The sequence below is a fragment of the Syngnathus scovelli genome, chromosome 8 (assembly GCF_024217435.2).
Source record: "Syngnathus scovelli strain Florida chromosome 8, RoL_Ssco_1.2, whole genome shotgun sequence".
Taxonomy (NCBI): domain Eukaryota; kingdom Metazoa; phylum Chordata; class Actinopteri; order Syngnathiformes; family Syngnathidae; genus Syngnathus; species Syngnathus scovelli.
The window spans coordinates 18472991-18485648 of NC_090854.1; the positions used below are offsets into that span (position 1 = coordinate 18472991).

At 55.3% G+C, this 12658-nt stretch overlaps 1 protein-coding gene across 1 annotated transcript; it reads left to right on the plus strand.

The window, feature by feature from the left end:
• Positions 1-169: 169 nt before the first annotated feature.
• Positions 170-12610, plus strand: hecw2a (HECT, C2 and WW domain containing E3 ubiquitin protein ligase 2a). The gene is made up of 30 exons (XM_049728948.2): positions 170-723; positions 2565-3008; positions 3704-3811; positions 3881-3975; positions 4048-4114; positions 4175-4344; positions 4446-4585; positions 4648-4748; positions 4819-5615; positions 5737-6076; positions 6157-6249; positions 6414-6564; positions 6832-6944; positions 7030-7154; positions 7219-7404; positions 7554-7688; positions 7779-7884; positions 7962-8058; positions 8130-8213; positions 8306-8391; positions 8474-8594; positions 8657-8770; positions 8841-8993; positions 9071-9169; positions 9457-9586; positions 9779-9925; positions 10018-10132; positions 10396-10481; positions 10586-10698; positions 10837-12610. Exons 2-30 carry the CDS (start codon positions 2627-2629, stop codon positions 10946-10948), a joined length of 4566 nt encoding a protein of 1521 aa, XP_049584905.1. The 5' UTR covers positions 170-723; positions 2565-2626; the 3' UTR covers positions 10949-12610.
• The last annotated feature ends 48 nt before the right edge of the window (positions 12611-12658 follow it).

Below are 12658 nucleotides of genomic sequence, written 5' to 3' on the forward strand. Positions count from 1 at the left end.
TAACACGTAAAGAAGACACTGTCGAGAAATAACTGCTTGATATAACGAAAATGAACGTATTGCATGTCGTCCAAGGGCCTGCCAGGGGGCGCCATTGTGTTGCCAACCGTACTCCCTCGCGCTCTGCGGCAAGCACGAGTTTACCCCCCCCCCCCCACCTTTTTTTTTTTTTTTTTCAAATAGTGGTGCACAGGAACCCCTGAAGACGTCATGTGGATACTAAAAAAGCTGCTGTCATGATTCCATGCGTGGATTCTTATAATAGAACTACAGCACAGCTGCAGTAGAGAGGGACACTACGTCATCCCGAGACTTATTTGGGATATTTTTGTTTTTGGCTTGGGAAGGCTGCTTGTCCGGGACCACCATCCAGTCATCCATCCAGTCATCCATCCATCTATCCATCCATCCCGCTCTACGTGACTACCCCCGGCCGCTGGTGGATGTGCGCGTGGGTGTGGGAGGGGCCCAGAGCCGCCGCGGCTGCACCCCGCCCGTCTCGCCTCATTTAGACTGCGGGGATAACGAGCTGCAAGTGGGGAAGAAGAGATACCCAGCCAGCCTGCCATCCCGCCAGCCCGCCCGCCAGCCAGCCAGCCAGCCAGCCAGCCAGCCAGCCAGCCAGCCAGCCAGCCAGCCAGCCAGCCAGCCAGCCAGCCAGCCAGCCAGCGCATCTTCCTCCTCTTCGGTGCTGCTCTTGCTGATTTTGCCTCTGCGTCAAAGGTAAGCGCGATGGCTCCCATGCAGTCGTGTCGTGTCGTGTCGTCGACGTTTGCATGCATGCGTCCCTTGGCAAGATTCTAATCGAGCGTGGAAAATGACGTAGGGAATTCCCGCAGCAGTCCAATAGCCATGCATCACATGCATGTATGCATATTGCATGCAATGCATGCAAGGCGCACATGGATGGAGAAGGATTCAAGTTGGGGGGGGGGGGGGTTTCGAGTTGTTGCGTAATAACCATTTGAAGGAACGCACAACGCATACCTTGCTTCAGTGTCTTGCCTGCCTGAGTGCGGTAGTCATGATAAATAATGTGGTGTGCGTGCGTGCGTGCGTGGCAGGTAAACAAAGATGGAAGGGGTAGCCAACCTGTGGATGACTTGTCAGGGAATCATACGCTCCCCCTCGCGCCAAATAATATTGGAACCGTGAGGCCCAGTTGAGTTCCAAGGCCACATTCCCTCCAATTGGATTGGATCTGCACCATGCAGTCAGTCAGTCATTCGGTCGGTGCACGACTTTGCTGTTCGTTTGGCGCAATTCTCAAACAATTGCTCAATTGTTAGGCAGTGAGCAGATGACATTTCAGTCACAGCCATTTTCCTTTACCCTACCTACCAAAATAGAATGCAACATAAATAACAGCCCTAACAAGCTGAGCACAATTTCAACAATGTTTATGACATGTCGCTCGTGTCGGTCGGCGGCGTGTGAAGAAAAAAGCTAACACCAAATGCAACCTTTGTCAACGGGAGCGAACAGCCTGCAATATTTCAAATGGGAAGCTTTTGCTTTTGACTTCATTTGAGTTGCGAGCTTGTTCCCAGAACAAATTCCACGAGTACGCTCTTAAATGTGCCCGCTTCAAAGGCCTGTTCCATTTCAAATTGAGCTGTTCAAAGTAGCGTTCCAATTCGACGTGGTGCTGCTTTCGAGCCAAAGCAGACGGTGACATCGAGTCGCCGTCGTCATCGCAGAATCACAGTGGGAGGGAACGCTTGAGGGGTGACTGCGCTGGAGCAAAGCTAAAAAAGGTGCTCTTCTTGCTTCCTCCGATGGCCAGGGTTCAATGCCCTGGCTGCGTGCGTGCGTGCGTATGCACGCGCGCTCCCCAAGGTGCCCGTCGTGTCATGCAACAAAGTGCTGCAGTCACCTCCAGCACAGACGGCAGCTAGGGATCCCTCCCTCGTCTCCACCAAGGAAGGCACGGTGGTGCAATTCATTAAGTGGCAATCAATAGAGCACAACCGCACTTTGGCCTGCAAAAGCACCTCAAGGCTTTTCCAAATGTTACCAAATACGAGTTGATTTGGAAACATTCCAATTGAGAGCAGTTTAGAGTTTTGCCGCCCGCCGCCGCAGCTTCATCGCTCGCTCGCTGGGATTTGATTTGTCCGCCGCGCGGCGGCTCGACTCTCTCCAGGTGTCTGGCCGACACGTGTTCTCACCATGGCTATTTTTAGATTGTCATATCAATCCGAGCCTCCTGTCATTTCCCCCGAATCAATGGGTAATCCGCAGCCGAACGGAGATTAAACGCACAAGCGGCGCCGATTGAGTGACTTAGTGGTGACTTTGTGTGTGTTGCTCACGTTTGATTTCTGACAAGATGGACCGTTGCAATCATTTGACTTGTGGCCCAAATAGCAAATGCTCTGCTTTTGCTTTTGCTTTTGCTTTTGCTTTTGCTTTTGCTTTTGCTTTTGCTTGCCTCTGCTCTCTCCTGCCTGCTATTTACACTGCAAAAGTTCTCAAGGTCGAGGTTTGAATTGCTTGTGTGGAAAGTCAGTCCAATTGCTCAAAGTACTTTCACGGCTTCTCCGGTCCTTGCCCGTCTCCAGGTAATGAGTGAAGAGCCCGGCCGGCTTTGGGTCAACGCCATGGATGGTGAATAAAAGTCAAGATGCGCCCGTCCCTCGCCACGGCCGTCCTCCCGGCCAGGACCCGCACGCACAACGCCGTACCCAATTTGGCCGTGGGGGGCCGCGAGCACCTCTCGGCCCCGCGGCGGCGCAGCCCCAACCTTCGGCACACCCTCAGCCCGGAGAACCTCCGCAGCCTGGCGGAGAGGGGCGGGGCCTCGCTGGACGCCGTGTCCGTGGTGAGCGGGCCCGTGGGCCTCCCCCGCGCCAACAGCGACACCGACCTGGTGAGCTCGCAGACCAGGTCCTCGCTGACCGCGTCCACCCTGGACTTTACGCTGAACCGGGGCCAGACCCTGGTCATATCCTGGGACATCAAGGAGGAAGTGGACGCCACCGACTGGATCGGACTCTACCATATCGGTAAGGCCGGGATTCGGTTGGGGACCGGATTCGATTTGGGAGGCAATTCTGTCCGCGATGCTAACCGGGCTAGCGTAGTTGCTATTGAGAATTGTGCTTACAGGGAAGAAGGAGTGAGTGCTGAACAAGGCTATCCATCTCTCTGACTGGGCTGAAAAGTAATACTCGAGTAATAGTGTCCAACAGGCACATTTGTCATGGAGACCCCGCCCGCGCTCTCCTCCAAAAGTATCGCAACGCAGAGGCAAAGTCCTTTCCTTCCTCTCGCTGGATGGGATCTAAGCAAGCACTTTCAGACTTTCAGCCTGTAACCACGTGAAAAGCTGTCAGCTCGCCGTCGGGTGCCGTCGGGTGCCGTCGGGTGCCGTCCGGCGCCATCCGGTGCCATCCGGCGCCATCGGGTCACTCGATATCGACGGAGGACTTCATTATTGACGCCGAGGTCTTCACAGCCGACCGTCGACCAAGCAGACATCGGATGACGCCTTTGCTCGGTCATCGATCCGAGCGTTAACTATGTCAGCGAGTTCGACTCTTTGCAAAAAAAATACAAAGATTGCTGCTGCAAACGGCAAGAGTGAGACTTTTCGTGTGTCTGTCTGACTTTTTTTTTTTTTCTTTCTTCTTCTTTCTGTTCCTGGAACGCCTTCACGCGAGGGAGCAATTGGTCTCAGGTTGTGTTCTGGTCTTCGCAGATGAGACCAGTCCGTCAAACGTGTGGGATTGTAAGAACCGAGGGGTGAACGGTACCCAGAAGGGGCAGATCGTTTGGAGGCTGGAGGCCGGGCCCTACTTCATGGAACGTGAGTACCTGAGCTTCACCGACCGAGACGCTCGACTGGCAGCATCGATTCTTTTTGCTCTTCTCACAGCGGAGACCAGGATCTGCTTCAAGTACTACCACGGAGTGAGCGGAGCTCTGAGAGCAACCACCCCCTGCATCACTGTGAAGAATACGGCCGTCCTGGTTTGTGACAGGGGGAAAGGCCAAATAACACAGATAGCCATCCGTGATTTGGACCGTTCTTCGCTCCTTTAGGTGGAGGGTCTGGCCGAGCAGGTGGGCGTGGAGCATCCTCGGAAATTGATAAGCTTCACCTTGACAGGTGGGTCGGTTTCCTCCCTAAGCCAAAGTGCAAATGAAAGCGCTCGCTGTCGGCCCGCAGATCTGCGTGCCAGCGGCCTGAAGAAAGGCATGTTCTTCCATCCCGATCCGTACCTCAAGATGTCCATCCACCCGGGCAAGAGGAGCGTCTTTCCCGTCTTCAGCCACCACGGGCAGGAACGTCGCTCGGCCATCATCGCCAACACCGTCAACCCCACTTGGCACGGAGAGGTAGGTCGGGGCACCAGAAGGCTGAACCCCTATTTTTTTTTTTTCTCTCTCTTCTCCTACGAGCGATCTAACCCGAGCCCGACGCGGGCGTCTCTTTGCAGAAATATACATTTGTCGCCCTGATGACAGACATCCTGTACATTGAGGTGAAGGACAAGTTTGCTAAAAGTCGGCCCATCATCAAGCGTTTCCTGGGTCAGCTGACCATCCCCGTGCAGCGGCTCATTGAGAAAATACCCGGGTAGGTGCTCAGCCGCCGAATGGGAGCATGCTCTAAAGATGAATGGCGGGCGCGTCTTGCAGAGTCCAGCCCGTCACGTTTCCCCTGTGCCGCCGCCTGCCCACGGAGCACGTCAGCGGACAGCTGCAGTTTAAGGTTGAACTCACGTCCACCGGACCTGACGGTAAGGAACGAGATGAATACTAAAACAAACAATCAATCAATGCTGATATTAAGAGTCTCCGTTTGCCCAGGTGCCTCTCCGGATTCCATCATTGGCCTTTCCACCTTCAACGGAGCTCCGGGGACGCCTTCGGACGACGAGGACCTGCCTCATCACCTTCCGGGAGTGCTTTCGGTAGGAAGCTCCCCCATCGGATCGCAGAGTCCTCGAGGTATCTGGGAAGCCGAGGCGGCGGCGGCGGCGGCCTACCCGGAAAAGGAGCTGCTGCTCGTCCGAGCCGGCGGGGCCAGGTTTTTGGAGGGCCACGGCGAGTTGCTCCAGAGGTCTTTCAGCGAGGGTCTGGATGCTATCGAGGCCCCCAAGGGGCCCGGCGAAAGGCCCTTGGGCGCAGCCTCGCCCAAATTGCGCTCCAGCTTCCCCACGCACACGCGGCTCAGCGCCATGTTGCACATTGACTCGGACGAGGATGACGAGCGCTCCGCTTTCGGAGAACTGCCTCCCATGTCGTCCCCGCTGCTACTTAACGGGGATCCTCCGGATACCAGCGGTCCGGATGAAGACGTGCCGTCTCCTGAGCTGCGACCGGTCCTCGAGCCGTCCGCAGACGACGAACCGGAGCGTGCCGGCGCTCCGGAGGCGGAACAAGATGACCTTCTGGAGGCGGAGGTATTCTCCGAGGCGGAGGAAGCGCCGTTCGCAGAGAGCGCCTGCCGCCAAGCTTTGCCGGAGGACGGGGAGGCCCTGGAGGTGGGAGGGGGACCCGGCGAGGAGCCTTCTTCCGAGGTGGACACGTGCTCCATGGCCACAGCCCGGCAGACGGTGGCGTCGTCGTCAGATAGTTGTCCGGTCACCTTGACCACAGCTGTGGTGAGTTTCAACCCACTGATCTCTTTCTGGCAAATTTGCCAGCTCGACTTGATGGACTTTGTGAATATACTCGAGTAGCTGCTGCAGATGGTGTTCCCTTTTCTGATCGTTCCGCTCGTAGGAAGCAGAGAAAGGGGCCGATGCAGCCATCGATCCAGGGGGAGGTGTGATGGACGCCGACCCCCCGCCGCAGCCGCCGCCACCTCGCGGTCCGCCTGTCCACCGTGAAGATTGTCCCGAGGCCCGAGGAGAAGCAGCAGCTTCAGCTCGGGCGTCCGAGGAGATAGGCGAGAGAAAGATGAGTCTGCAGGCAGCGGGCGGCGTGGCCCAAGAGGCGGGCGGCGTGGCCCAAGAGGCGGGCGGCGTGGCCCAAGAGGCGGACGGCGACCAGCCCAAGCCGCACGACGAGACGGGCTCTGCCAAGTCTGAGCAAGTTGGCGGCGAGACAGACGGAGAGGAAGGTATGGCCAGCAGGTCCCCGAACATTTTGTCAATCTGCAAATCCTCCGTTTGTGGAGTGGCTGCGTTTGTCCCTACGCAGGGACGCCCGTCAACGGCCATCCGGTGCGCTCGCTTCCGTCCGTACGGCACGATATTCACCGTTACCAGCGAGTGGACGAGCCTCTGCCGCCGAGTACGTCTTGATGTACTTGAGCATTTCCATCATTGGTTTGTTTGGTGTATCGTCGGGGCCGCTCAAATGTTCTGTCGGCTTCCGGTCTCGATTTCCATTTCCAGCCTCTTCTTCGGATGTTGTCGTTGCGGATGTTTCAGCAACTTTTGCTCGTGTCCTCTCAGACTGGGAGGCCCGGATCGACAGTCACGGCAGGATTTTTTTTGTGGACCACGTGAACAGGACCACAACGTGGCAGAGGCCCACCGGACCCCCCGCGCCGCAGGGTCTGACCCGCTCCAACTCCATTCAGCAGATGGAGCAACTCAATCGCAGGTATTTGGGAGAAAACGTTGGTGCTTTTTTCTTCTCCCCCCCCCCCTGTCCGTCATTGATATAGTTTGCTGTGATGCCACTTTTTTTCCTCAGGCCCAAAATGTAGTGTCAATGTATTTTTGTTGACGTCAGGGGACTGTGATGTTGTCACCTTTTTTCACCTTGACCTCTAGCTTTCTTCTTGGAATTTCAAGCTGTCGTTTGTTTGAGTTTTCCCAAAAATGCAAACGGATAGCTCCGACTTGCCATTGCTGATTGTATTTTTAGATACCAGAGCATTCGAAGAACCATAACCAACAGCGATAGACCGGAGGAAAGCCCTGCTGAGCTGCTCCCGGAACCAGAACCAGAAGCTGAGCTCATTCCTCACTCCATTTCCGGTCCGTTTGAACACGCCCATGACCAGACAAACAATCGGCGTCGTCGTGTAAGCCTTTTTTTTCTTTCTTTCTTTCTTTCTCCTAGAATACAGACGAGACAGTCTGGTGGGTCACTCCAGCGGTCGTTCCCGACTGTCGTTGCTGCTCCAGTCGCCCAGCGCCAAGTTCCTGTGCAGTCCCGACTTCTTTACTGTGCTGCATTCTAACCCTGTCAGTGTCCACCGTCTTTGGGGGTCTTGAAAGCTTTCTAAAGCCGTGTTTGTCTCTTGTTCAGAGTGCCTACCGCATGTTTACGAGCAACACCTGCCTGAAGCACATGATCAGCAAGGTGCGGCGAGACGCTCACTACTTTGAGCGCTACCAGCACAACCGAGACCTGGTCACCTTCCTCAACATGTTCTCCAACAAGCAGCTGGAGCTTCCCCGCGGATGGGAAATGAAGCACGACCACACCGGCAAGGTGGCTGGCTGGCTGGCTGGATGCATGCATGCATGCATGCATGGATGTGTCTTCCAATTAGTTTGGTTGGACGGGCCGGGCCGGGCTGGGCCGCTCGCTCTTGCCAAACCTTTGAAGCCCCTAAACGAGTTTGCCTTTCACCCTGTCAGCCCTTCTTTGTGGATCACAACTGTCGCTCCACAACCTTCATCGACCCGCGGCTTCCTCTCCAGAGCTCTCGCTCCACCGGGCTGCTTGCCCACCGCCAGCACCTGAGCCGCCAACGCAGCCACAGCGCCGGCGAGGTGAGTTATCCCAGAGTCGTGTCAGCGCATTCCCACAATGCGTCAGAGCCCGGATGCGAGCTGAACCTTCAGCAGCTCCTTTTGCCGCAGGTGGGCGACGACTCACGGCAAAGCAACCCGTCCGCCGCGCCGCGACCTTCCAACACCTTCGGCGGGTCCAGTCGCTCCGGCCAGTACCACGAGCCGGTGCCCGTCGGTGCGTGGGCCGCCGAGGAAGAGCGCCGCCGCCGAGCGCCTTTGCCATGACGTGTCTTTCTCGTTGCCGTCCTCCAGCGTACAACGACAAGATCGTAGCCTTCCTGAGGCAGCCCAACGTCTTTGAGGTGCTGCAGGAAAGACAACCGGAGCTTGCCAGGAACAACTCCCTCAAGTAGGTTCCGCCGCCTGGCGCTCAGTCCTCGCCGTCAGCCAATGGCACGCGCTTGCTTGTGTGGCTCGCAGGGAAAAGGTGCAGTTCATCCGCAGCGAGGGCGCCGTCGGGCTGGCGCGTCTGTCCGGGGACGCCGACCTGGTCATGCTGCTCAGGTTGGTGCTCGCTCGCTCGCCCGCACGCACCCACATGCACGCGTGCAGGTTGCAAATCGGATGGTTTTTTTTTTCCCCCCCTCTGTCCGCAGTTTATTTGAAGAGGAGGTGATGTCCTACGTGCCGCCTTTGCTCCACCCAAATTACAGCCTGTCCTCGTCTCCTCAGAGTTCCCCGGGTGAGAAGACGCGTGGCTGAACTTTTCACCCTGCCGCCTTTCCCTCTCCCGGCCGGACCTTTCCCTCCTTTTTCTCCGTCAGGCACCCAACGGGCCAACGCACGCGCTCCCGCGCCCTACAAGCGAGATTTTGAGGCCAAGCTGAGGAACTTCTATCGGAAACTGGAGACCAAGGGATACGGGCAGGGCCCCGGCAAAGTCAAGTATGTGCAAGTGAAACACGATTCATCCATTGCCTTCAATTGTTTTCTGAACTGTCACCTAGGCTCATCATACGGCGGGACCACCTCCTGGAGGACGCCTTCAACCAAATCATGTGTTACTCCCGCAAAGACCTGCAGAGGAGTAAACTCTACGTCAGCTTCGTGGGCGAGGACGGGTGAGCGCAAATCAACGCACCGTGGAAAGCCACGGCCGGCGCCGGCCGTCACCGTTTTGTTTTTGCGCAGGCTGGACTACAGCGGCCCCTCCAGAGAATTCTTCTTCCTGGTGTCCAGAGAGCTTTTCAACCCTTACTACGGCCTGTTTGAATACTCGGCCAACGACACGTACACGGTCCAAATCAGCCCCATGTCGGCCTTTGTGGACAATCACCACGAATGGTTTGGCGCCGCCGTTTGGCAAGTGCCGCTCATTGCGGCGGGTGGAAGTGAAGACACGTGCGTTTGCGTGTCTTAAGGTTTCGATTTAGCGGGCGCATTCTGGGCCTGGCCCTGGTCCATCAGTATCTGCTGGATGCCTTCTTCACTCGTCCATTCTACAAGGGGCTGCTACGCATGTAAGTCGTGCGAGCGAGCGGGCGAACGTTTTAAACCCCGTGCGACTTTTGCAGGGCCGCTTAGCTTCACGCGAGTTTTCTTTTGGCGGCGGCGGCGGCGGCGGTCGTCCGTTTACCGCACTCCCATTTGAACCTACGGCATCGGTGCTCGTTTCGTTTGGATCTGGCCAACTTTGTTTGTCCGCATTTGCGACGGCCTGATTGCAAGCCGCGCATGATTTGTATTTCAAAGCGCACAAACAACCTCTGGGATGTTTTACGATGCTTTTCTTTTTTTACTTGCGCAGACCGTGCGATCTGAGTGACCTGGAGTTCCTGGACGAGGAGTTCCACCAGAGCTTGCAGTGGATGAAGGACAACGACATCGAGGACATGCTGGATCTCACGTTCACTGTCAACGAGGAGGTCTTTGGGCAGGTACCCGCTTGGAAAATTGATGTAAAACTACTTTGAGTCATTTGCATAGCTTAAAGTACAACTGTCAAAACAAACCACTGTAAAAAAGTGGTGAAGGATAAAACGTTGCCCAGGTTAAAAAAAAAAAAAAAATGGAGTAAATATTTGTATCTTCCCCCAAAGCGGGTCGGTGTGACTCGTGTGACGTTGCAGATCACCGAGCGAGAGCTGAAGCCCGGGGGGGCCGGCATCCCCGTGTCGGAGAAGAACAAGAAGGAGTACATCGAGCGCATGGTCAAGTGGCGCATCGAGAGGGGCGTGGCTCAGCAGACCGAGAGCCTGGTGCGAGGCTTCTACGAGGTACCGCCGCCGCCGCCGCCGCCGCCGCCGCCGCCGGCTTCAAAAGCCACCGCATCCAAATTCCAACCCTGTGCCCCCTTTGCCATATTCAGGTGGTGGACGTGCGACTGGTGTCGGTGTTTGACGCCAGGGAGCTGGAGCTGGTCATCGCCGGCACGGCCGAGATCGACCTGGCGGACTGGAGGAACAACACCGAGTACAGAGGAGGTCAGTTGGCTTCCATAGAAGCAATACCCAAAACACCATCCAATAGAGACACAAAAACAATCATCACGGAGAAACGTCAAAGCTAAAAAGCGAAAACTGTGAGGAACTAAGGTCCAATTTTCATAATGTGGCTCTGTCTCGCCGCTGTCCTGCGTCTGCACGGCCCGCAGAGCCTTCAAAAGATGAAAGCATCGGAATCACCTTATTTGTTATTCCTCTGACTCATGCTCCGCCATCACCCCCCCCTTCCTCTCCTCTGGCAGGTTACCATGACAACCACATAGTGATCCGCTGGTTCTGGGCAGCTGTGGAGAGGTTCAACAATGAGCAGAGGCTGCGCCTACTGCAGGTGAGGCACATGCTGCCACCCGCTGGCCAAAAGCCTGTATTGCCTTGGACAAAACAAGAAGAACGGCGGTGGAACGTCTTCACCGTGTCCTCTTTCCAATGTAGTTTGTGACGGGCACGTCCAGCATTCCTTATGAGGGCTTCGCTTCGCTACGCGGAAGTAACGGACCCCGCCGGTTCTGTGTGGAGAAGTGGGGGAAGATCACCTCCTTACCCAGGTAGGAGCACACCATCAAGTCAGCCATTTTGCTTGCTGGACAGGTGGGCCGAGCGAGCGCAAACCTTTGAGCCATGTGTCACTTGTGTCTGAAATGTCACCCAAACATGCCAAGTCCATCTACCTGTGTGTCCTCCAGAGCGCACACTTGCTTCAATCGGCTGGACCTGCCGCCCTACCCGTCCTTCTCCATGCTCTACGAGAAGCTGGTGACGGCCGTGGAGGAGACCAGCACCTTTGGTTTGGAGTGACCCTAACCCTAACACACACTCACACACACGCACACACAGTGACACCACCACCCCCTCCCAGCAGAGAGAGAAGAACCCCACAAAGTGCTTTTCCAAAGCGGCACGATGATGCGAGCTGTCGGATTGACACCTTCACGGCAGCCAACGACGGCGACGCCATTTTGCGCATCGCTCCTCTTTCACAGCATGGATGAATGACATGGGCCTTTGTGCTCCATGGCAAAGGTGACACGCTGACAACCACACATTTGCTTTGAGACCCAATCAACATTTTGTGAGCGTCCCTGTCTATGCCCGTCTGCTAGCACTGTGTCGTTGACAGCCGCTAGCGCTCGGAGGACCAAAGCGTTTCCTCGAGCCACCGACCTAAGACTCGTGCGACGCCGCTCGCTACTTTTGCCTCGACAGCATGCCATGGAACAAACAGACTGTTGCGTCCGCGGCGAAAAGCCCTTTGCTACCGTCGCCAACCAAAATGTTCCTTCTTTTTCTATGGGGATGCATGCAAAGGGAAACTTGAGTGTGGCCGAGGACGGAGTAGCCAGCCGGCTAACTAACACGGACGGCGGCGGCGGCAGCGGCGGCGTGTGCCGCCAGACGCCGAGGCGAGACTTTTGAATCCTCCCGTGCATGTGAGCGCTTCTCGGTGGGCTCCGTGAGCCGCGCCGGGGGCCGCAAGATCTGCGGCGGCGGCGGCGGCGTGTTCTCGCTTGATATCGCATGCTCGGCTCTTGCAAGACACTGACTGTCCTTACTAGCTTTTTCTGCATGACGATATTGTTATCAGGAAAAAACCAAGATGAAGGATGAATTGTTATTGTTTTTTTTTTTCCATCGTGGAAATCACTGCGGTGAGGCCCTCGCGCTTGACCCGAGCGAGGCTTGAGAGTAATAAGGATGGGGTGCTCCGCTGCTCTTCCGCAAAAGTCACTTTGAATGAGCTCTGGCAATGTGCAATGTAGTTTGAATGTGTCTCGTCTGGCATGTTACCACTAAACGTCACTTTCCGCGCGTGGCCCGCCTATCTCCATGGTTGCGGCTCATCGCCAGTCAGACGGCCATGAACCGATAGGGCTGTTTTGAGAAAAAAAAAAAAAAACCACATGTATGTGGACCATGTGCGCAGTCATCGTGTTTGTCTCTTATTTGTACAGAACTGTAAATGTACAGCATATCTGTCCTGTTGTGTGTACAAATATATATTTTGCACTGAATGGACCAAAGGGGCTCCACAAGTGGGCCTGCTTCCAATGACTCCTTTGAGTTTGTGGGCCGCATTCAATCCAATGAAGCTGAGTTTGCCAATTTGGAAACTTGGTGTCCATTATGAGCAGGAAGCTCTGACTGAAAACGTCTGGGCTGTTTTGCTTAAAGTCACCATTTTCGAGTCCATATGGTTCTTTCCAGGAGTCCTTGAAAAACCTTATCTTCTAGATTTTGCTCAATTGCTGCCGAATTTGAACCTTATGTCATTGACAGGTAAACAAAGAGAAATTGCTAAACATTTTTGCGTCATTGGTCAAGGCACGGCAGTGAGGCTCGATGACTTGACCAAAAAAAACACAGGAAATTTAGACGGGTTTAAATCCTACAGTGGTTTTTACACAACGTATAAAACTCTTAAGTCCATCGAATATTAAAATTACTGTATATAAAAAGGCACTGTTGATTCTAAATGTATTGTTTCTGTCCAATTTAACAGGCAACCCA